At 40.6% G+C, this 25,291-nt stretch overlaps 1 protein-coding gene across 4 annotated transcripts in view; it reads left to right on the top strand.

Moving 5' to 3' along the window:
- Positions 1-25,291, top strand: part of ltbp1 (latent transforming growth factor beta binding protein 1) — a 139,096-nt gene that overhangs the window by 33,058 nt on the left and 80,747 nt on the right. For all 4 annotated transcript variants that reach the window (XM_041948233.1, XM_041948234.1, XM_041948235.1 and 1 more), the window contains exons 3-4: positions 2,350-2,686; positions 24,158-24,309. In XM_041948233.1, coding sequence (XP_041804167.1) covers positions 2,350-2,686; positions 24,158-24,309 — 489 coding nt within the window. The remainder of the gene's footprint in view (positions 1-2,349; positions 2,687-24,157; positions 24,310-25,291) is intronic.

Raw genomic sequence — 25,291 nt, forward strand, 5'->3', positions numbered from 1 at the left:
TATGAAAAAGCCCCAACTACAACCGTGATCCAGACCTCATCAGTCCTTCTCCGGGTGCAGTTTCCTGTCTGTTGAAGCACCAGTTTCAGCTCTCATTTGATTGAATGAATGTTCTCTCGTCATGTTTCTACCACCTCTACTTTTTACAGCCCTGTTGAGGTGAATGTTAACATTCACAGCCCTCAATCCTGGAGGTTTAATTCTGATCTCTTGAAGTGAGCAGCTTGAACAATCATTTGATGGTCTTTAAAGTTAAATGGGAGATTAACAACTCTGTTCACCAGCTGTCTCTTACTGAAACTAGACAATTGTCCACCTACCTGCTGGTGACCTGTCTGAAACCGATGTAGGCCGATTGGCTTAACATTTATTTAGATAAGGACCCCTCTTGTTGAGACTCCCACCACTCTTGTTTGTGTTCACTAAGTAATTATGAGCAGGGGTGAGATTGGGCTGGAGGCCTGTGGAGCTCCATCTCCCTCAGTATCACTGTGTTGCCAGCTCTTCCACTTGTGATCTTAAAACTTCTGCTTTCGGACACTGTGTCACACTGACAAAACAAGTGTAGAATGTAGTGTTGTCCTCTCTTTAATTAAACAGCTGTGGCCATCACACAGCAGCAAGATTGATTCGTGTATCTTCAAATTGGAAGAGGGACTGTGCACAATTTACGCACATGGCACAGCAGCGATAATTTATTGAAGCTGTCAGATGTGGCATTGTGATTTTATTGTGGCCTTATTAAACCAACAGGTAAGCTGTCGCACACAGATTCTGAGTTTAAACAATGACATCACTGCGAACAAAGCGACCATGCTCAGCATCAAAGCTGTAGGTACATTTTTATTTTCAGCTGAAGTCCAGCGAAATCACAATCGTTTTTTACAGCATGTGGATTTTGACAGGGAGTTTTTAGTTTGCAGTAGTGACATTACTGTAAGCAACTTACCTAATCATTAATGTGCATAAATGAGGCAGTACTAATGAAAACACTATTTATTGTGCTATTGCCTGTAAGTTACTGTAGACACTGCAGGATGTTGCCTCAGTGCAAAGATATGTCTGTTTTTATACACAAGACTCAAACAAATAACAAACAAACCGAAGCATCTGCCAGTGGCAGTGAGTTTGAGTGGAGGCTGATGCTGAGTATTTAGAGTGTTAAATTGTCATTTTGGTCTTAATGGTGTTTCATGGATGTTAGCTTTAGTGCTTTCTATATTTTATTTTCTGTGCAATAGTAGTAAAACATTTATTATTATTTTTAATCTGAAGGCAGCATACATTTTTCCACAGCTGTTGTGGCAATACGTACTTTTTACATATTTTTGATATATTTTTTCTACATTTTTTCTTTTATATTGTCAATTTTTTTTTCTTGTATCATATGTACATATGTATAGTCTACTTTTTATTTCTTTTATTTAAATTCCCTGACTGGGGATACATAACGTTTTTTCTTATCTTATCTTATCTCTTTTCTTATCTTGGTATCTATTAATAAACAATGTGAGGGTATTACACAGTAGACAGGATTGTGATAAGTTTGATAATGTTTTCCTCCTTTTCTTTCATGGGAAATGCCAAAGGTCCTATGACTACTACGTTTTCCATCATTACTCTGACACTATGCTCTGCTGACAGGTCAATTTTCTGCCAACCACCTTTTCTTTCAACAAGCATCAACAAAACACAATACTGACCCACACAATGATTGTCTGTCTGAAGCCTGTTAAGCTGCACCAATACAATGGAGTGAATGGAATTTAGTTTAAAGATATCAAATGTATTAAAAAAACACATTTAAGGAACTGAACAGCAACATGTCTTTCTAGAAACAGTGCCATTGTTCCTCTGGACAGTTAACATCCACAAAACACAATATTTACATTTTTCATTGAACTGATTTCTACTGTGGAAGCCACGCCACCCATGCCCAACTTCCCAGCTTCCTTTCACAGGGACTCCCCGTCTGCACACATCCCAATTTAACCCCCTGACTATGAATGTTATTAGTCAAGACTGCAACTGGACCCTATATGTCATAAATAATGTTGTTGAAGTAGTAAGGCAGTTGTAATGTGGGTGCTTGATTTGCACCAGCTCATTCGTCGGCTTTGACACTACAACTGTTTTTGAGCAGCAGCTTCTACCTTCTAACCTAGTTGTAGATACCCTGTAATACATAAATGAATGAGGTGCAATGAGCATGAAGTGTATTTGATATCATGAACAGTCAAGTCCAGTATGGCCTCCAACCATCATCACTCATTTCATTCTGTCTGTGTCTTCTTCCTCTGTCTCTTTTCTTCGTCTTTCTCTCTGCTCTTTCTGGATTTTGTGTTGTAGCCAATTGCATCCCTCAGTGCCAGAATGGAGGAATGTGCCTCAGGCCCCAGCTCTGTGTCTGCAAGCCTGGCTCAAATGGGAAGGCATGCGAACAGAAGACGGTGCACAACCCCCCCTTTCCAGTGCCGCCTGGGAGTGGACCCACCAACGGGCACACCACTGGACACACTAATGGACACAATGTGGTACCTCAGCGGCCCATACCTCAGCAAGTGCCTCCCAATGGCTATGCCTCTGCCCCCCCTCCATCAGGTAACATGGCCCAGATGAAGCTAACTGTCAAGCCGGCCCCGCAGCATGTGCGACCACATTACATCCAGCAGCACATCCAGCAGCAGTAAGTACTTTCTTTCATTCAGCCTTGACTTGAAATTGAAATATTTGATCCATATCAGCTGAGCTCCATGTCGTCTTCCACCAACTTTACATTCTAGTAGTTTCACTAATTGACTCTTGGAGAAGGTCAGTGGAACCACCTGGTCTTCCACCGCCAAGCTCAGGGCCTACAGGTGACCTACACCTGGCCCATACCCATATCCTTAGGAATAGGTACTTTATTAGTCCATGTTGGGGAAATTACATTTTTAGACACAGGACCTACAGATATGCATTAATTATGGAGGGATGTCAGACTGATCCAGTTGGAAATGTTTCTCTACGGTTTAATAGCTGTTTGATTGTTCAGAATTTACAACAGTCACAAATTGCATTAATAAATGGTTAATTACGTTTATGCTTATTCATCCTTATGCATCCTTATGCATTTATGAAGTATTACTGAAAAAAACATAAAAACATTTTCCTCTTCATGAGTTATCTGTGAACTTCATGACATGCATTTTATTAACATCTTTATCAACCATATACTAATATTAGTTATTACCTTAACATGTAAACCCCTAAAATGTTAACAAGAGACATTAGTTAACAGCTTATTATTCTATGTATTTAATCTATGAATATTAATAGTTAATGATTTACTGTGTTATCAAATGTTAATAGCATCTTTCCAAACTATTAAATAATGTATAAAATAATACCTGAGTTAACATGAACACAATGAGTAATTCAGTAGAAGACACATTAGTTCATTTTTAATAGTTAGTTAATGATAGTAGTTTTATTCCACTGTCAAATGATTTTGTGAACTGTTCCTCTGACCTCAGCTGCACTGGTACAATCTGGACTTTTCATGAAGATGTCATTTTAAATACCTTTAAGCAACATTAAGCAAGAATTGGTATTTTTTTGCAACTTGGCGCCCCTACATTTTCAGAGTGCCTCTCTCTGTTACACCCCTGTCGTGCTGAGGTGATTTACAGTGGCTCTGACATGGACTCTGTTCTGGATCTTATTTTACGGAGAAAAGATTTTCTGCTTTTCCCTCTGATGTCGTCTGGCCGCTCTGCGTCAACTCTCTGTGTTTTATCGAGTGTCTTGACCGACAGCTTCATTTGTTGCTACAGTAACTGCTAGCTGCTGCTAACTGTAGCTGCTGTGAGGTAGTTAGCAGTGCAGCTAGTGGTCCTATTAGCTGACTCTGCCTGGACTAGGGGAGCGGAGCGGTGCATGGGTGAAAGCACAGGAGCTTTGGAGCACCATCATCAAACTGGCGTCTGTTTGTCTCTGAAGTTGTGTTAAGTCCAAATTGTGCCACTGTAGTTCAGGTCAAGGAAAATCTTCATGGCACAATTGTCTCATGTGTCAAAACAAACCACATATGACAGTTTAATGTAATGCTAACACATAAAGTTACATGTTTTCTGTAAGTTGGATATTTAGGCCTGCTATGACATGTTTATGACAGATTGTGTCGTCTTGGCAACAGTTCAGCTGTCAAAACAAAGACATTTGAGACAATGTCAATGTTGCATTAAAAATGACGGAATTGACCAAAGGACACTGCCTGACCATAGTAATAAACATTCATAAAGACTCATCATGTCATGCTCATGACAGATGTCATGTCATGGTTATGGCAGCATCATGTCACTCTTATGCACACCCCTTCAAATAGTGTTTACCCTAACCTGGTGTTTAGTACCAAGCTGACTCTTTGACAGAATGCTGAATTGTACAGCCAGCAAGCCAACTATACAACTGCTGATACGGCCATAGGTCCCTCACTGTGAAGACTATGTTACTGTGGTTTGCCTGGCCAATACACTCTCATTACCACCATCCATCAGTGTAAAAACAGGTAGGCTTCTGGTTCTGCACTTTCATAAGCGGAGTAAAAATGCCACTACCTCCTGCCGTGGTTAGCTGTTAGTTTGTGATGCCTGTCACTACAGCAGACGACTGAAGAATGTGCAGTAGCTTCAGTCACAGTAAAAATGAACCCAACGCCTTGACAAGTCCAATCTGTGAATATACTCAGACCAAACCTCTGCTTTCTCTGCTCAGTGTTACAGCCACATGCACAAGGAAACATCCCATATCACCTGGCACAGTGTCCAGTGATGTTGGCACAGATCAGCCAAGGCTTCTGATATTGATTAATCATACTCAAAATGTTAATGAATGTATTTCACAGGCTGTGTTTTACATGCTCTGTGTAAAACGTGCGTCCAGAGGGTTTTTTTATGCGCTGCACAGGCACAAGTAATTGCTACCAGATCTGTGTCCTCGAAAGCTGCTCTCAATTTGCAGAAGGGATTTATCTCTCACAGGGAGCTAGTCTCCTATTGGTTCAAGCAACAGAGCAGTTTTGTCATCTGATAGGATAAGAAATAGGGCAATAATCCCCATGTAAGGAACTCCTCATCAGATCAGCTGGATGGGCACAAGCAGTGGAGTGAAAAACATGGAAAAGTTTCATTTTTATCACAAATCTGCTTAAATTCTGTGGAAATTCCACAGATTTTAGATGCTAAATCCATCATTCGGCTGTTGGCTACATAGACGAGTGTCCAGTGTTTTGGTGCCTAATTTTATATATGTTTTATGTGCTATGTCACAAGCCTTTATCTGTTTCAGGTATGCAGTACTTCTTTTCCCTTTGGGGCAGTTCCAAGCAACGTTGCACTAAATTAGCTTTACTTGTCATTTGAGCAATGTCACAGTATAATTTTTAGGGATTGATATCATTTGTGTGGTCATGCTGTGTAGGTAAGATGCAGTTTACAGCTCTTCCCTGGCTGGGAAAGTCATTAGGAAATGCTTGAGAAAGTGTTGTCAGTATTCCAAAACAACATATCCTAACACACACCAATTACGGTGAATTTAAAAACATTGGGACTCATGCAAGCACATTTTTGTATTATCCTAAATCTCTCTGACTTTTTCCTGTGGGCCCTGTTGGTACAAGTGTTCCAAGTCGGATTCACCAAGCCCTCTAAACTGCACAAAGCTATTCTAAATTGCTTGTTTCAGCCTGATGAATGGCACTGGTTCATGAGGAGACGTGCGTTCATGAGGTTCTAATCTGGGCCTTGAAACTGCTGTATAAGACTTTGTGGCCAGAATTCTACGCTATGTGGTATGAAGTGTAATGATTGTGTCAGAGCTGTCACTGGCTTTGTTTCCAGACGCCGCTAATTTACACAATCCATATGTGCATGTGGTGATGCTGTGCTAGGTGAGGCGACTGAGAACTCAGAGTGTATGTGGCAGCACAGTCATGTTCACTGCAGCCATTTTACACAAAAAAACTATATAATACCTAAAATTGTGCTTGATGATATATGCACAGTATTGACAGATATTATTAAAAACTATTGACACTCTGATTTGCAGTACTTTCATGCTATTTGATGTCATCTTTAATTTCTACTGCTGATGATGACAATTTCATCAGTTACAGTCTGGCCCGCTCCTCTGTGCTCCGGGGGTGGGGAATGTGATGGTGAGAAAGCACTGATGAAATATTGAGTGGATTTTTAATTTAAGATTTGAGTTGGCATATATATATGTGTGTGTTTGTGTGTATATATATACACATACACACACACACACACACATATAAATATATCTTTTCATATTAAAGGAATATTATGGCTCACCACAAGCGTAAGTACAAATACCACAGGTGGTTTGAATGTTTATGATAAAGTGGATCCAACTTCCTGCCGTCAGACATCAGTAGACCCATCAAAGCTTAGCAAAGTCGTGGTGTTAGAGGACCCGAAACAAATAGAAAATATTAATATAGGGCATAGCTGACAATCATCAGAGCAGCACTCTGTGACAGAAGTAAAGAGAGAATGGTCTCTCCGTTTTTCCAAAGCAAAGAGCTCCATGACTAATAGGAGAGGCAGTCAAGAAAGTGTGACAGTCATGGAGATTTTAGATTAAACAATATTATGGCCTGCAGTAGGTGATGTCACACTGTTGGTGCAGCAGAGGATGATACTGGACAGAGACCTGCATCAAGACCCTGACACAGCTGTTGAGGTGATAGAATTTTCCAATTACCACTGAACTACAGAGGTTTCTGTGGAGAAATATGACACTAAAATAATGAAAAACAATCAGTAAATTGCAGCCACAATGATTATGACATAGTGAACAAAATGCATTATATATATTTGATTTAATTAATTTAAGAGTCATATTAAAGAGTAACTTAACTCCCTCTGAAAATCTTGTTTTTTTCTGTGCTCTAACTTCTCAACTTTCTGCACTAGGATGATCATTTTTCAGTGCCTTCCAAAGTCACACAGTACTGTAAAGGATTTTCCTTATCTACCACATCATGGAAGAGGTTTGATCAGGTTTAGGCACAAAAACTACTCAGTTAGGGTTAGATTGCGGACATGTTTGCCCTGTACTTTGCACTGCACTGTAAGATGTATTCCAGTGCAGCATTCCAGAATATCATTCAAGATATTGGCGAGGTTTTAAGACCATTACTCTGGCTGAGGCCCAGGCTGATAAGAAGGGAAAGGCCAGGTGAGAGGAAATAAAGGAGGATGATGCTGCTCTTACAGAACTAGAAGAGTTTGGGAACACATGAGGAAGTGTGATTACAAAGCATCGAAGGACATTGGATTTTTTTTTACCCTGATTGGTACTCTTATTGGAAAACAAATCTCCTTTAGCCTCCACAGACTTCAAAAGTTAAATCCAAACCATCACGCTACTACAAGAATCATGATTTACACAGTCATTGCCATAAAAAAGTGTTCTTGCTTAAAATATTAAATAAATGTATCATCTTAAACTTTATCCTGTTTGGAAATCTGATCATTTTACTCGAGCAGACCCAAGTCTTAGCAAAGGTCAGTTTTCCTTCATTTTTATGAAAGATTCCTGACAAGCTTGGAACAATTTTACAATTTTTCTCCTTCTGAGTGAGGTTTCAGCCTCTCAGCTATTAGCTTGCTGAACACAAAACTTGCTTGCATAACACTGTCCCTGTCAGAATGTGGTCTTGCGAAAGCTGCTTGTTGGGCATGCAAATTCCGCAGAAGAGCGTTAGCTTTATCCAAGCATCCAGTTTTACTAGTTTCAAGGCATAATGACTCTTGATCACTGCGAGCTTGTCCCTACAAACTAACTTTGGCATACTGGCTTGCCTTTTACTTCCCGAAAAATAATTGTTTGTCCATTTCTCTTGGAAAGCTCAACATTCTTCCTGTTTTGTTGACAGGCACCATGATGTACTGATGTGATGTTAACCGCTACATGTACGTTGTATTCAGGGAACAATGTCTTAGCCTACTGTTTTATGTTATTTTCTTTATCACTAAAAAAACATAATGGTTTTTTTTGTACTTATGAATTACCTCACAGGCCGAATTAAACAGTATGGACATGGGAAAAAGAGAAGACCACTCAGAATAGCCCAATAGTATTTCCCAAAGGAAAAAAAAAAATTGTTTGTTATGGAATTGCAGCCACTCAAATGATCTGTTCTGTGGTGTTGCTGAGATATGTTGGCTGATCTGAAGAAAATAACTGAAAACAAAAGAAAAGTGAAGGTGAACAAATTGTAAACCATTCCAAGTTGTAAACAGGTAAAAATAAAAACCTTTTCAATTTTTCAGGATTGTAGCATGAGCTTTCTGGCAAAAGTATAAAAAAGGGAGATCTTACAAGCAATCCCAGCAGAGCAGTTCACTGCTAATCACCGTCAGCAAAGTGATCAAAATGGGTTTTCAGACAGACTGAGATTGACAATTGAAGTGGGTAAGCACAGGCAGTAATGCAGGTGTTCCAGTGTTCTGGAAAAGGAGGCCAAAGCAGTCATTCTATGTTCCAACTCTGGTCTCACAACCATGGGAAACTGAAGAAACACTGAGATCATGCGTCGAAGTGGCTAAAATGAGTTTCCTTCACAGGGTGTCTTGGCTCACTCTTGAAGACAGGATGAGGAGGTCAGACATCCAGAAGTAACTCAGAGAAGAGGAAGGAGCCAGTTGAGCTGGTTTGGGCATCTGATCAGGATACCTCCTTCTGGAGATTTTCTGGGCATGTCCAACTGGGTGGAGACCATGGTGCAGACAACAGAACATGCTGGAGGGATTACATATTCCATATTCTGCCTTAGGATCCCTGGCAAAGTGCTAGACAGAATCATGGTCTTATTTCAGTTTCAAAACCTAATGTACTAATTCCGAACATACAAATTCAATCCAATCAAATTAAATTTTGAAACTTGATGTAGAATATCAAAACATTAAAAAAAATAGGATTTTAAAATTGAATTCCTATCTATTCTGTCATAAATCTTCGTCCACTGCAGTTCAACAAGCAATGACAGGTCTTTACCAAATTGGTATCCTGCAGATTATTCAAGAGCAAACCCTTTCACAGATATCACACACTGTGTAGTCACAGGGTCACTTCAGAGTAGTGCTTCCGACATGACTTTTTTAACATGTTTGGATAAAAGCTGGATAAAAACAAATTTAGGAAGTTCTAGGGTGTGTTTTTTTTTTTTTTGTTGTGACGTATTTAAGCAGTTTAATGTTCAAATACTAAATTCATGCCCTGTGGTCAAATGGTCCAATTTAGCATAATATGCATGTGCTTAATTTTTAATGTAGAAATATTTTATATTAAAGATATAGATAAAAAATCTAAAAGAAAAGTTATTTTCAATGTTATTGCAATATTTTTGTAACAATGAAAGATATATTTGAGGCAACTACATTCGAGACGTTTTTGGCATGAAAAGATGGTTTGCTTTGGGATAACAGGCCTAAGTCAAAACTTATGTGTATATAAATATGACCATTCAGAACGTTGTTATGCAAATTACACTGAAATAGTAAATGAATATAATGCAACAACACTCAATACTGATTTGACTAACTGTAACAGAATATGATCTCATCAGTAATGGAAACGTTGCATGTAATCAATAACTGAGAAGCATCTCTGCACTCTACTGTATGGTCAAAACTGAAAACACTAAATTATCAAAGACACTATATACAAATACAGTATCTAGTATATATGTAATATTAATTCTGGACAGGTTGCTTGCTTTTACCCAGAGGCATTATCTCAATTTGCAATACCAGTTTTGACTGGTAGGAGTCTCTCTGATCCCTTCAGTTCACCAGTCAGACAGTCCGTTACCCAGAGCAAAGTACTGACATGCAGTGCAAAAATATTCTTCCTTTCTGTCCCCGCAGTCTGCCTGCCTCAGTTGCAACATTGCTAATACGTGAGAGGGCTCTGTTGAGGTTCAGTGGGTTCATTACAGTAGACCAGAGTATGTCAGCTCTCGTGGGGAAGAAGACTTGGACGACTAGAGTGTAGAGGTCGGTGGTGGATTACGATTGCGGCCAGAGCAGTCAAGGCCGAGACTGAACAGATTCAGCCCCCCTCACACAGATATACACACACCTCGCTCCCTCAACCCTGACTCACCAATGTGTTTAGTAGAAATGAGTAAAAGCTCCTCTCTGATATTTAAGACTAGCAGGCTCTTGTAACCATTCCTTGGACACTATCCAAACTCTTCTCTTACTTTTTTCATTTAATGGCTCAGTGGTTGCCAATGCACTTGGTCATGCCAGATATTTTGTTGAGACTGGAATGAGATCTTATTTTTATAACTTCTCTCTTGCCGCCACTATTCTCTCTGTCTCACAGCTCAGGTTTGAAGATCTTTGTTTTTGCCATGTTTAGGACCAAGCTTCGATAGCAGTATTCGTTAATCAGTACTGAAATGCCTTACTGTTTTGGCTTTTTGTTGTAAAAATGACAAGAAAGCCCAGACTGCACACAATTCTGCATCATTGGCGAAAAAATCATATTGATGAGAAAATTGTGTCACTGCAGCAACAAACAGTAGTAGGATGCAGCATATACAACATGAATCACCAGTATAAATCTGAGTTGTAGAGGTTCGGCAGATGCCGATCTGTATCTGCATCTCCAGAGAGGAACATAACAGTTGGGTCCCAACTACATACCACATACTATTTTCAGCATGTAATTCTTTTGCACTTTAAATTAAGTGTACTCACATGCATTTTGTAGTCAGTGTGCATAGTAAATGGTCTTAAATAAGTGATTATGATAATAAACTTTATTTGTATAGAACCTTAGATACAAGAAATGCAGCTCAAAATAAGATGACAATAAGGATGGAAATAGAAGCATTAAAAGTCTACACATGCTTATTCCTTTATTACAATGGCAGTCATCAGTTTGAGACTTAATAGGTGAGATTCAGAAAGTATTTGATGATGAAGAAGTTCAACATTTTTCAAAACACACGTATTTCCTGTATCTCTGAGAATGATATGAGAAGATTGATGTCAGTTGGAGGGGAACTCCACTGACTTTAGACGTCAAAAAAGCTTTTTGTGGCTCCAGAGGGAAATCTAACAAATTGCCACAAGTGATGTCATTTGAGACAGTGTCCACTGGGGCACAAGGCTAGGCAGCATTTTGCACAGTAACCAGGATTTGACAAGGAAGAAGAATGTGTGGGGAAAAAAGATGGTATCTCTGACTCTGCTGCATTTATTTAAATCCTTTTCATTTGTTTGACAATGGTATTGGACTGCAATGCTGAATTGATGGAGTACTTTTTTGAAATACAGATCTTGAGAGAGGATTTGGTTAGCCTAGCTAGCTAAGTAAGCTAAGTATGAAGGCTGGAGTCTGGGGAAAACAGCTAGCCTGGCTTTGTCCAGGGGGGAAAAGGTATGACCACCAACACCTCAAAGTCAGCCGGTCGTATCTTGTTTATTTGATCTGCACATGCACTGATATGTTAAAAAAAGGCTGTTTGTGGTTCTAGGGGGAAGTGACCAAAAAATCTGTTGACATTTCGGGTTTCTCATCAAAAAACATTGTGTGCCTGTTTGAAGGCTAACAAATGTGATGAATTCATTTTCTTTTTGTTAAAGCCAAAATTTTCAAATTTTAAAAGTTTCAAAACCTGAATTGCTTACGTCGATGTTTTCTTATAAAGAAAACTGTTGTTTCAAAACACACCTTTGCATACCAGGCCAATGGACAATGTTGTGCAATCGCTGTAAGTCAAGACTTCTGGATGCCAACCACTATAACACTAAACAGGCGAGGAAGAAGGCAATTGTCACTCGTCGTCAATATACATTTCTCCTCAACGCATTTTTTATCAACACATTTGACCCAGAAGAAACCTACTGTGAGAGATATCCAACAAACAACAGACATTAAGCAGCTACTTTGGCGTTCTGTCACCAACAAAGAAATGTCAAACCAGACCAAACAGAAAAGGGGCTGCAAGATGTGTCGTAGCTTGGAACTAATGATGAGCCCACTGAAATCATAGACTGTATAAAACATGGAAGTCTCCATCGTTGACATCTCCATGTTCAGGTTTATGAAGAGCCACTCTGAAGTTTAGTGACAGTCGCTCTGGTTGTCGCCATCTTGGCAGTGCCATACACCTAGACTCCCTGCCAATTTCAAAAATGGGCCAAGAGGTAGAGTGTGGGTGGAGCTGAAGTGGGTCAAATAAAGCCCATTTGCTTAAGGCTAGCACCCAGCTGTTACTCAGAGTGACCATGCTTATAATTATGCATAACTTGAAGCCTTGATATAATTGAAGCCAGTGAATTATATAAAAAGTCACCCCCCATGCTGTGGGGTGTCATCTGTCAATATGAATAATGGCTATTGAGACTAAAAATTGTTTTTTGCACCAGGCTGTAAACAGTAAAAGTTGATTTATTTGTAAAGTTAGCCAGTTTAATAGGGAGTATATGGAGACTGACTTGTTTTTGAAGCTGGCCTAAAGTGACCATTTGAGGAACTGCAGTTTTCGGCACTTCTGCATTGGCTTCTGTTTCACCCTCAGAGGTTGTTGCTTGACCAAAATGTGGTGCAGGTTTTGTCGTTTGCACCCTCATCTAGCAGACGAAACAGGTATGTTGTAGGGCTGGGCGATATGGCCTAAAAAAAAAATCTCCGATTTTTTCACAAAAAATCCCGATTCACGATTTAAATCGATTTTTTTTCCACCCCTACCTAAAATCAATTTGTAGATGACAAAGAAATAGTTCAAAACAAGTTTCAATTTTATTTTGTTTAAAGTCTCCCTTCTGGGGTTTAAGTTACATAAACAAGCCACAATAAAGAGATGGCAAGCCCTCCTACCATCGTAAACAGTGACAATCAGTGAGCTTTATCTAGTTTCAAAATGACACAATGCACTCTAAAACCAACTTGAAAAAAATAAAACATAAAATAAAGTGCAAACAAAACTCTCAGCTTATGAAGTGCACCGTTAAACTGCATCACTCTGCTGGACTGCAGATCGGTTGTCGCGGAGTAGAACGGAACTTCTTCCAGCTCCGTAGCGATCCTTTGGCGTGTACTGTTATACAGCTGAGGCAAGGCAACTTCAGAAAAATGTTTGCGGCCTGGTAGCACGTACCTGGGGTCCAAAACCTTCAGCAGGTGAATAAATCGCGGCTTTTCCACGGTGTATATGGGCACCATATCTCTCGTAATATACATCGCAACTGCATCCGTGACAGCTTTCCACCGGGCTCCTTTCTTATCATACGGGATACAGTTTGTCAATGTTTCCAATACGGTAGTTTGTTATTTTGGTGACGGTGCTTGGGCTGCCGCGGTCTTGATCCATTCGTATGGAGCAACACCTCTCCCACTCGGCAGCATGCTTCTGTTTGTGGTGCTGCAGTAAAGTGGTCGTACTGCTACCTTTTGTAGCGACAGCCTTTAAACAGACTTTGCAGCGAGGTGCTGTTTGTTCAGTGTCTGACGCCACAAAGCCGAACCAATTCCAAATCATAGAAGTTATCTTTCCTTTCTTCGGGGTGAGATCTGCACCGCTCGCCGCCATGTTGTTTGTGTATCAAGCACCGGGGGGCGGGGGCGCGCGCACTCTGAACTACGGTAGTCCAGCAGGCAGGCGTTGGTGGCGGATGTTGATAAGAAAATCGATTTTCATGAAAACAAATCGAGATTAAGTACAAATTCGAATTAATCGATAAAATCGATTTATCGCCCAGCCCTAGTATGTTGTACAGGCTCAAATCATTTCCATCATCCATTTTGGGGGCACCTCTTTGATGGGTAAAACATCACAAAAACCTCCTTGCAGCTTGACAGAGACTCCACTGTGAGACTGGATGTGCTTAAAGCAGGCAGGAAAACACTTGGCAGAGTCTTCTGTGTATGACTTCCAAATAGTAAATACAAGCAATCCAGACTGTTACTCCAACATCAACAAGGTGGTTAAATTGTGTCTCACGCTGCTTTTGAGCAGTGCAGCATGTGAGAGGGGATTCTCACATCTCAGCATAATAAAACCAAGTCCAGATCTGACCGTCACAGACTCGTCTCTCAGCCCTGATGCACATTCACCTGTTAAAGATGACCACAGAGACGTTTGACCCACAGCCAGATGTTGACCTGTGGATGGAGACAGTTAATCTGAGGCTCGAGCAGTGACTGAGAGGAGCATCTTCATCATCTACCATGTAGGAAGCTGAACCAGAGGACAGTGAGGGAGACACCAAGGACAGTGAGGAAGATAGCGTTTATTAAGATCACGCTATGTATGGGGTGAGTCCCAAACACCATCTCTTTGCACTCACCTGAGTACCTGACTAAAAAAGTTTAATACACCCCTGGTTCTAAAATTCTTAATACATTTGGCATCATCACAATCCCATGGGAAATGCTGAATAACATTTTTGGTGGTCATGTGACACAAATGAATTTTAATTGATTAATTTTCTTGGCTGCAGACCAGCAGTGGTAATTAAAAAAATACGCCTTTGCCTGTCTGAATATAGATTCTTCCACCCCTCATGCTCCCTATAATACTAAATGCCAGTATATTGTACACACTACTGCTCGTGTAAACATGCAAGCACAGCAGCATACAGTCATGCCACCATATGAACACATGAACACTAATTCACTAGTCAGAACAGACTGTCCAGGAGGTCAGTGGTTTTGTGACTATATCAAATAAATCTTAGACATGATAATTCATGTGAACACATTACTGTTTATCATAAATGCTCGTTGCATGACCAAAACAGAAGAGCTACTGTATATAGGCTATTACAGGGTCATAGCCAAGCTATTTACAAAGCTATCACTTTCTGTTTATTTATACCGTGGCTGGGGGCCTGTCATATGAATGGGGTGAAAATATGCCCAGTTGACAAATGGCTCTTCCTCCATGTTTATCATCTCCTATCTGTGGATGTACATGCTCCTTGTACATGCTCCCCATATGTAGTTTTTGCAAATAGTAGTAACTGGGATGCTTTGAGCTTAATTCAACATCAGCCTGCCAAATTGCTCATAATCAAAATCATATGCTGTAATCATTTCTTCTGTTCATTCTGGTCATTAAAAAGCATGTCTCACTGCAATTTAAATGTAAGTGAAGAAGGACAAAATCCACCATTCTGTGTACAAATACATTTTGAAATGCATATGAAAAGTTGATATGTGGCATCAGCAGTCTGAGCGAGACAAATCAGGTGAATATGGTCCAAAGTTTACTACAAAATTCTCCCTGGACAGTGTTTCTTGTTGAGAAATGGAGGGACACAGGGAAAGAATGTCTTACTAAAAACACTATAACTTTGGAAGATAGCCATTTTATTTGGCTAGATCAGACTGCTGAAGCCTCATACTAGCTTCAGGTAAACTTTTTAATACATGTTTGCATTGATTGAGAAATGCAGATGTTTTCTCTCAATACTTGCATTGAAATTGTAGTTGGGGGTCGCTTAATGGCCAGTATGAACAGGATGAATGACTACAGGAAGCAAAATCTGACTATTTTTTTTCAGACAAATTTGAAAAACCATACAAAATTTCATGGCAATCCATTCAGTGGTAGAAGAGACATTTCACTGAACGAAAAAAGTCAACCTAATAGTGGTGCTAGAGGAAAGGTCAGTTGTGACAAAGTTATGAGGATATATAGTCTAGGAAACACAAGTGTTTGGAGATATGTCATTGGAAAAGTAACACTTTTGACCATATCACTAAAGTCAGGAGCATTCATCCTCTGGTGACCTTGAATGTCTGTACCACATTTAATGGCAATCCATTCACTTGAACCAAAAATATCCCACCCATGGTGCTCTAGGTGACGGGGATCATCACAGTTACTAAGATGATTCATTGTCTAAGGATAATGAATGTGTGAACATATTTCCACGGCAATTCGTTAAAAATTTGTTAACATATTTGAGTCTGAACCAGAGTGGTGGACTGACCAACCTACAAACGTTGTCATCCCGAGAGCCACACTGCTAATATGGCTAGAAACTTATAAATAAACCCAGAGAGGCGTTAAGAGAAGCAAGTCTGCTTGTATCCACTCACATATAAGATACAAGATATATCGTATTGCGCCACAGACCTGAAAACTGTGGTAGTAGAACTGGACCATACCAAGGCCCAGCCTGGGTTATGCCTGGATCAGTCTCCACAGAGTCTAGCCCAATTTTCACACAATTTTGTTGTGGCCAACCAATTACCAGCATCATGGCAGATTGTAATATATACCCGTGTAGTGTGGCATGCTAAACTACCTGTTGTGCAGTGTCTGGGACACTCCATGACACCACCAGCAAAAAGTCTAGCGTGTCAGAATATTTTTGTCTTGACATGCTCAGACAACGACATGATCCAATAAGGTGCTCTCTCCAGAGTGCAGTCAGGTAACCATGGCGACGAGGATGAGGAGGATGTACGCTTAGGTTGCTGCTGTCAGTTGGGACAATGAAAGAGAGTAAAAGTTCATTGAGCTGTGGCAACAGTGCCCCTGCCTGTTTGACGTGTCCTTTACGGAGAACCATGACTCAGTCAAAAGAGACAAATGTTGATGAGAAATAGCAGAGGCACTTCATCAGCCAGGCGAGTAGCTGTCTGTTGTCATAGCATCATTCCCAGTTCTTAATGTGGGAATGTCGGGCACGCAGGTCGCTTTGGACAATTTTCAACTTCTGAGAGCGGACAGGTGAGTGACGGAGTGTGGTAAGAGGAAGGGTGGGTGCATAGCGATGTATGTGAACAACAGATGGTGTAACCCAGGACACATCAAATAACTGTGTACATCCCCCCCTCGTCCGATGCTCCAGCAGCATGCAAGCTCCTACACACTGTAGTAGTCTCACAGCAGCAGACATCGCACCCCCAGGCCTTCCTCCTCATCTTTGGAGATTTCAATCATGCTTCCCTGTCCTAAACTCTCCCCACCTTCACCCACTATGTCAAATACCACACCAGAGACAATAAAACACTAAGGATGCTTACAGTTCTTCATCCCTCCCCCCACTGTGCTGATCTTACCACAACCTGGTTCATTTGCTACCTACCTTACATACCCTCGGTGAGTAAACAACAGCTGATCATTTGGTATGTGAAGTCATGGTCAGAGGAGTCCAGTATGGCACTGAGGGACTGTTTCGACACCACCGACTGGGAAGTGTTGAGTGCAGTCCTCAGTGCATTGATATTTTTACAACCCGCATCACGGACTACATCAACAATCAACACTGCGCCTACCAGGAAGTTGCGGTATTCCCAAGCAACAACCCCTGGGTGTCCTGAACTGAAAGCCCTATTGAATGAGAAGAAGAGGGTTTTTATGTCTGGGGACAGAACTGAGTTGAAGAGGGTGCAGAGGGAGCTGAAAAGGGAGCTCAGGAGAGGCAAGGGGAGCTATAGGAGGAAGCTGGAGGAGCCCCTGCGGGGGAACAATGCCAGAGAGGTTTGGAGAGGGTCGGATGTGGTAGTTTGCAGCACTGGGGCTCCACAGGGCTCGTTTTCTCGTCACTCTCTACACATCAGACTTCAGACATAACACGGACAGCTGCCACCTCCAGACATTCTCCGATGAAATAACCATCGTTGGACGTGTATCACAGGGGAGTGAACTGGCATACAGGGTGTTCACCTCAACAACAAACTGGACTGGACCACCAATACAGATGCCCTGTACAGAAAGGGCCAAAGTCGTCTCCATCTGCTGGGAAGACTGAGGTCCTTTGGGGTATTTAGGACACTGTTAAAAACATTCTATGACTCTGTGGTTGCATCAGCAGTCTTTTACGCAGTGGTCTGCTGGGGCTGTGGAAGCTCTGAGAGGGACAGAAAGAGACCGAAAAAACTGGTCAGGAGAGCTGGCTCTGTCCTGGACTGCCCTCTGGACACCACTGAGGATGTAGGTGAGAGGAGAATGTTTGCCAAGCTGACATCAATCATGGACAACCCCTCCCACCCCCTGCATGACACTGTGGTGGCCCTCAGCAGCTCCTTCAGTAACAGACTGCTGCATCCACCCTGTAAGAAGGAGCTACCACAGGTCCTTCATTCCAACAGCTGTCAGGTTATTCAACTCAGGGATTGTATAATGTAGCAGTGTGTCCACACACAAACTGTTTTTCTTTGCACTACTGTAAACATCCATCTATCTCATACAGGCTATAACCTGAGCAATATTATATTTTTTTTCCTTAAATACTACACATATGCATAAATATGTCCACTGTGATTCATGTATATATTTATCTACTGTGCAATAGAGCAAATACTGGACTTAACTTATCCATTCCACTTGCAGTATATTTTTATTGTCTTTTGTATGAAACACACACACACACACACACAAACACAAACATATATAGTCAACTTCATATTTTGTATTTTTTATTTTCCATTGCCTTTGCCGTTGCTGTTACTATTTCTATTGATGCTGCATGTAACATTGACAGTTGCTACACCTGCCTCCCCAATGACATCTGAACTTGTGTGTAATCGAGGAGTAAGCGAATGAATTTTGCTGTGATTAGTCAGGGTCACACAGATAGTCTTGCCAGTCACCCGACCAGCGCATGCCAAGGCACTGTCATCAGTAGATCTGATGTGGTGACCATCTTCAAAGACAAAAATAATTGTGTTGTCTGATCCTGGCATTAGGGTTAGGACAGAGGACCAGTAGTCATTATTATACATTGGTAACTCCAGAGAATCTCTTCGTGTCAACAGCCTTTACCTCTATCTATTAGTGAGGAATTGATCTCTTGAGCTAAATTGACAAAAGCTGCTTGTCTCCACTAATGTCAGCATAAATGATCTCAATTCATAACACATGCCCTGTTTGTCTGAGTGAAGCTTTCAGGCTGTAGTAAACAGGGATGGTTTTATAAACTTTGTTTCACCTGTGAGAAGATAAAAGATGTAAACACAATATATCTCCAAGCAGGCTGCAGGCATTCAGATATATCTGTCAAAGATATTCATCCTGACCTCCATTTTTAACATAAGCCCATGCCAGGATCTGGGGGCTGAAATAGACCTACTATTTTTGCTATGCACACAAAAGTAATACACAGACAGTCCCATCTGGCAACCTGGCAAGACAAAGCCTGCTGTCCTATAGATGGGTGACAAATGATGAATTGCACAAATGGAGTTAAGGGTGCACACATTTAGTCTCTGAAAGCATTCATTATGCTGCAAATATTTGTGCACACGAAAAGTGACAAAGGAAGCTGTATTGTATGAGTTGTGGGTAAGAGGAAATTGCAGTACAGAACTGTCAAAGATGTATTTGAGGTATAGAAAGAGTGTCGCCATCAAATAGTGTCGCCATCAGAAAGCACTTTTAGTTTTTAGTAAAAAAAAATTGAACAAAATTATTTTTGTATCTCAACTTATATATATATAGATTTTGCATAAATACTGATCATATGGCCCAAGGCACATGAGAGATAAAAATCAATAATACTAATAGTAAAATCAATAATAATAGCAACGACAGCAACGACAGCACAGAAATAATTGGGGGAAGAAAAATAAATAAGCAAGTTAAAAAAATGATAAAGAGAGGGGGTGAGGAACAGGAGGAAAGGGGCTGGGTGTACAAAGGCTTTATTCAGTCGAACTGGCACAGGGGAAGTTGCTAAAATAATCCAGGAAAGGCTGCCATACCTAGTGGTATTTTTTAATAGAGCCTTGGCTACTGGTATCTCAGCTCTTTTGGTTTTAAGTGTGCCATTACACCCCTGACCCACTGGGCGTGTGATGGTGGAGTCCTGCAAGGTCTCATCAGTTCTTATTCCCAGACACATTTTTGGGGCTAGAGATGTTTTCAGTAATGTTAAACCTCAAATTTGTAAATATCTCAAAATGTGCTCTATCCACATGTTCAAAGGATGCAAATATCCCTTTGTGGAAAAGGTCCACAATACATTTCAGTATCTTCTGCAACCACAGTTGGAATGCTTGGTATAGTATAGCATGGCAGGCGTAAAAACAGTATTGCAGACTATGAGGATGGATGAGTTTGTTTGTCTGCATTCAAAATGCATGAAAACTGTCACCATATCCAAAGGGAGCTATTGACCACAAGATTATTCGAATGGTATTTTCTAGTATGTGGCAGAGGAGCGCATAACAGGCCGGCTCACAAGAGTTTTTCCATACTGGATTACTATTCATAAACAAGACCATCTATGCCAAAGTCGATTGGCTGGCTGGCATCATCAACTTTCAGAGGCCTAAAGCTAAATGACTGGTCGCACAAACTCAACTCTCTCATGTCTCTGGTTGCCGAGGAGGAGATCCAGAACCTGCAGTGAAGCACAAACAAAGTGCATTAATTTGTCTTTTACTTGGTCTCGCACTACGCCACAAAAAGTTGGGCAGTCCGAGACCCCCCTCTGACTTACACTTTGCAGGAAATGCCTTACAAATCTGAGGAATCCTTGTTCCAGATGAATGTGGAAATATGTTTGTTCAACTCTTTTAACATTCTTGCCCTGACTACCATTTTAAATTTTAGTTTAGTATTTTTTTTTAGTTAATCCTGCCTGCCAGTGATATGAACAGGGATGCCCAGCGCTTGAGGTCCTTTTTAATCTTTTATTGGGCTGAAAAACTGGCCTGGTTCCCAACAGCTAAGGTTCTATATCAAACAAGAGGGGGGACAAGGGGCATTCTTGCCTCTTGCCTGGTCAAGGAGGAGGTAATTTGAATTTGAATGATGATGTTAGTCTGGAGGCTGCTTTCATCCAGATGAAGCCAGGACTGAAGCGAAATTTTCTAAGAGCTGTAAATAGATAGCGTCAAACTCTTTGTCCTCTCTAAAGAGGTGAGGACCTGGGTAAGAGTAAACTATAATATATATGACTATCTACCTTTTATGAACCCTGTTTGGTCCGGGTTTTGTGTAAAACAGTCTCCAGGCAGAGAGCGAAAGCTTCGGAGAGTATTTTGTTATCAAAGCAGACAAGACTTACTGACCCAAATGAGTCACACTATGTTGAGTCTGTCTGTACGGCTATACTTCTAAGTAGGCTGTTAAAATCTTGTAATTTCCTACGACTCATTAACAACAGTGGCTGTAGCCAGTTTGGATTTATGGCAGTTAACAGTGCAGTCCAATAGAGAGTTGAAGTCACCACATCACGTCCGGGCTAGCCTCTGTACCACAATTCCTTTCATCTGTCTTTCTGAGAAAATCAACTCCTCTATGCAGTTGCTATCAGAAGTTCCAATGGTTTATGGGAAATGCTGTTTCTGTTAAAGGCTTCTAGAAAACAGAAAAATAATAATGATGATGTGATCGTACTTATCGAAACAATTGGAGTGGAACACACAACATACCACTGAGTAAGGCTATGTTCCAAGACTGGATTTTGTTACCGTTATTACGAATGCCAGTGGGACTTTGAATGGGATATTTTTTTTTTTTTACTTCTGGAACAGAAACCGGTTTCACAGTTTCTTTCACTCCTATTCAAAATACATTTTCTGTCTGGGCCTGCAGGATGACGACTGTATGGCTGACAATTAATGTAGCTGGGGTGTGACATACAGTTCGTCTCCTGTTTGGGGCTTCCCGACAAATTCAGATGCGCTATATGCTGACTACTGTCCTTTAATGTAATGTTCATTTTTGAATGATTCATTTACATAACCAGATAATCAATGCTCAGCTGCCTGTCACACCAGCACCTGGTACTGGTGATGTGTTAATGGTGGCTTTTAAAGTCATTTTACAAGTAGACTTGATATGGTTGCTCAGTGCCATTGATTGTTTTAGGATTTGGTGTTATTTCAGTCTTACTGTGCTGTAACATGGCAGAATCCTTTTGGCCACATTTGGTGCTGCAGTTGAGAATACAGTAATACTAGATGACTCACCGCTGTAGGAAGCAGCAGCTGCAGACCAGGGAGTGAGAGCATAGAAATACACAACCTTCACCCACTGCTGTCCCTGTTTTAACATGAGCACTGTCAGGGCATCCTACTGCCTCACAAAGTTGCAAACCATACACTCAGCTGTCTAAATCCTTGGTTTAAAATCAGCCAAGACAACTTGAATAAAGGTAACTCCCTGACTCTCTGTTTTATGCCATGTGTTTAATGGAGCTGAAATGAAAGATTTATGATACACCGCCGTGAAAGTTAGGAAACCACATTAAAGAAGATTTTAACTCACTGCGATACAATGATGTAATGTGTTTGATATTTTGTCAGTGCGATGACACCACAAACTACAGCAGAAGTTCTGCAGAATTGAGCTAATGTCTCAGCAGAAATGGAACATTAAGTTTCACAGAGATTGAATTTGTTGTGTGATTAGTGAATTGGATTGCATCATGTTTCACTGGTGTTAATATTATGGTGTCTAACCCTGGTATTTAGCATTATTTATTTTAAGTGTGAGTACCATGAGTTGGATGAGACATATGGAAAGTAACTTGTGGTCTCGTATTCACCCAAATAAAGTAAACTTTTGAGCTGAATACAGTGGATATGTATTGTCATGAAATGAATCACATCTTGCTCCGTGAGGACAGGAAGCCTTCTTAGCTTGAAATTTGTTACGGTCAGCATGAGCTCTTAACAAGTATACGTGTAGAAGCTTTTCATTTTTCAGTCTCAAGTAGGTATGTTATTTGTGGTGAAAGTGAGAGTCTGATTGTGAAAACATTCCTTTTTCTTTTTTGAGAACATTCTGTGGGCTTTCACAGTTGCTTTACTTTTGATGCTGAGGTACAACAGAAAAGAGTTATGGTGTTGTTAAAGGAAAATGATACAACCCAAGCTTTACAGCATGCAGAGAAGGTTGGTGGTTGGCTCAGTACAATACTATGTACTACGTATCTGATGTATGTCTACTGGGCTGTCAAAATTGGCAAAAAAATGACACTTGATTATTCCTTCTGAAAAAAACCCACAGAAGATCCCTTAGAGGGTAAAAACCATTTGAAGATGTGTTTATGCACATGATGTCCATAAGAGGGCAAATCAATACAAGAGACATATTGCTTGCAGATCATTTCAACATCAGCACATCTTTTAAAAGATCTACTTACCTACACATTGCAAAATAAACAGATACAATAATGCCCTATACTGTGTTGTTGAATTAGTCATTGTTTTTGCTTGAACTACATTTCATTTTCAGTCTATGAGGTGACATATGCAGTTTCCAGTTAGTGCTGAGCAACATGTTCTGGAAGACTTCAATGTCCCAGAAGGTGGGAGAATTTCTCATCATGTATTATCTCACTATGGACCCAATTTTCCAGCAGCCAGCGGCCGCAAAACGGGCTGCAATGTAATTCCTCTGGCTGCGTGTGCACCGTCAATCTACATCCACTAAAAGTGTTTGTTTACACCACTGACAGGCTCAGATTGTTCTGATAAGTGTCTGACAACATTATGGAAAGGATCCCTACAGAGATACATGTTTGTTAGAGAGTAAGATCCTTTTTCTTTAACCAGAAACAGCTGCTGTATCACTCACACCAAAGCCACCAGACTCCATTCACAGAAAGCCAGTGTATTAATTTATGACCTTTCACAAATCAGCCCTGGCACCGACCTGACCCTTTCAAGGTCCAGTATTCCATGATCGTCAATGACTTTGCAACGCAGAGCTAAATAGACATCAAGTGATACATGACATTTCATTAACCATATAAAAGTAAGGTATAAACTTGTTGAGAAAGTTGAGAGATGCTGCTCTCGAGAGGATGAAACTTTCAAGCTGCATGTTCTTTGTACCTCAGTCACTATTGTGACAGCACCTAGTTTCTGTCAGCTGTCAAAGAAAAAACATTTAGACCATTTTAAGGAATAAAGGGATACAAGAAGTTTAATGGAGACTGTCTCTTTGGTAAACTGAGCCATAATCAGTATCTGATTATGAATAGAACTGAAGGCTTGTTGCTGTTACCCTAGTTACTGTTAGTATCTGCCTGGAAACAACAATTTGATGTGTCTTTGTCATTTTTTCATTTGTTTAAGAAGTTTAAGTTCCCATTTAGTTTTCGAAAAGTATTTTATGTATATGCTATTTGACCACTGTTTATGTTCTTCTTCTCTCCAGGATCCGACCAATGCCCATGCACCCAGGTCAGAGCCAGCAGTATGTTATAAAGCCCAAATACTACCACACACACACCACGCACACACAGATGCATGTCCAGTCTCAACCCGAGAGGCCGATCCCCCTAACAGTTGGACACAACCCCATCCATGGTGAGTCAGTCTCCCTACAGACCACTTCTTACTTTGACTTGGGTATGTTAATGACGTTCTTGAAGATTAAAAATTTCAAGTAGAAAATTATGCTTTGAAAAAGATTTTTGGATGTATTTTCCTCACTTTGAGATATTCGTTTGTTTCCATTAATGCTGTTCCGGTTAAAAAGTCAAGTCTTAGCGACCTTATGCTACTTGAGGTCCATCACACTTGAACACCATCACATAGACAACAGTGTACCAGTTTGACCCGTTGTATTAGCTCTGGGAAAGTCAATGACAGCCACACATTTCACATATGTTGTATAAAGTATATTGAAGTCGGGGTGATTTCAAGGATCTGCAATGGTAAACGAAGATGTGGAGGTTTATCAGTGTCTGAAATTCCTGTTTGAGAGACAATCATCAGGAGGCTTCATTCACTGGATATCTTTGCTTATTGAGATATTTCTGTCTGGACCAAAGCGATGAGCAAAATCATTGTCAGCACAACACTGCTATCCCTAGAGCCATGCTGCTAGCATGGTTATAAAAGAAGAAGGCAGGGGAAAACAGATTCTTGTGCTCCATATTATTACCAGGGTTGAATAGCCAGGATTGAGATCACAGTTTTAAGACATCGCTTTACAGTTCAGTTGTATGTTTTAGAGCAGTGAATGAAGTGCAGAGCAACACCTGCAAATTAACTATGAACACAGTTCAACAAGTGGTTCAGTCAGATAAGCAGACCTCCATCTGGAAGCAGAGCACTGGGACAGATTGCAGAGTGGCTCTCTGCAGGTGGAGCATCAACCTCAGAACTTTGCTCAGATGCTCCTGTTCTTCAACCCAGTGAAACAATCTGCCAGAGTGCGTGCATGTGACAGATTTACCTGCAGGTCCATGCAGTAATATCAGCACTACTGTATGAATATGATCAAAAGCTCCAATTTAACCACTCACATGTAAAACCCTTAAAAGGGAACTCTGATTATACACAT

This window comes from Chelmon rostratus, chromosome 11 (assembly GCF_017976325.1).
Source record: "Chelmon rostratus isolate fCheRos1 chromosome 11, fCheRos1.pri, whole genome shotgun sequence".
NCBI lineage: Eukaryota > Metazoa > Chordata > Actinopteri > Chaetodontiformes > Chaetodontidae > Chelmon > Chelmon rostratus.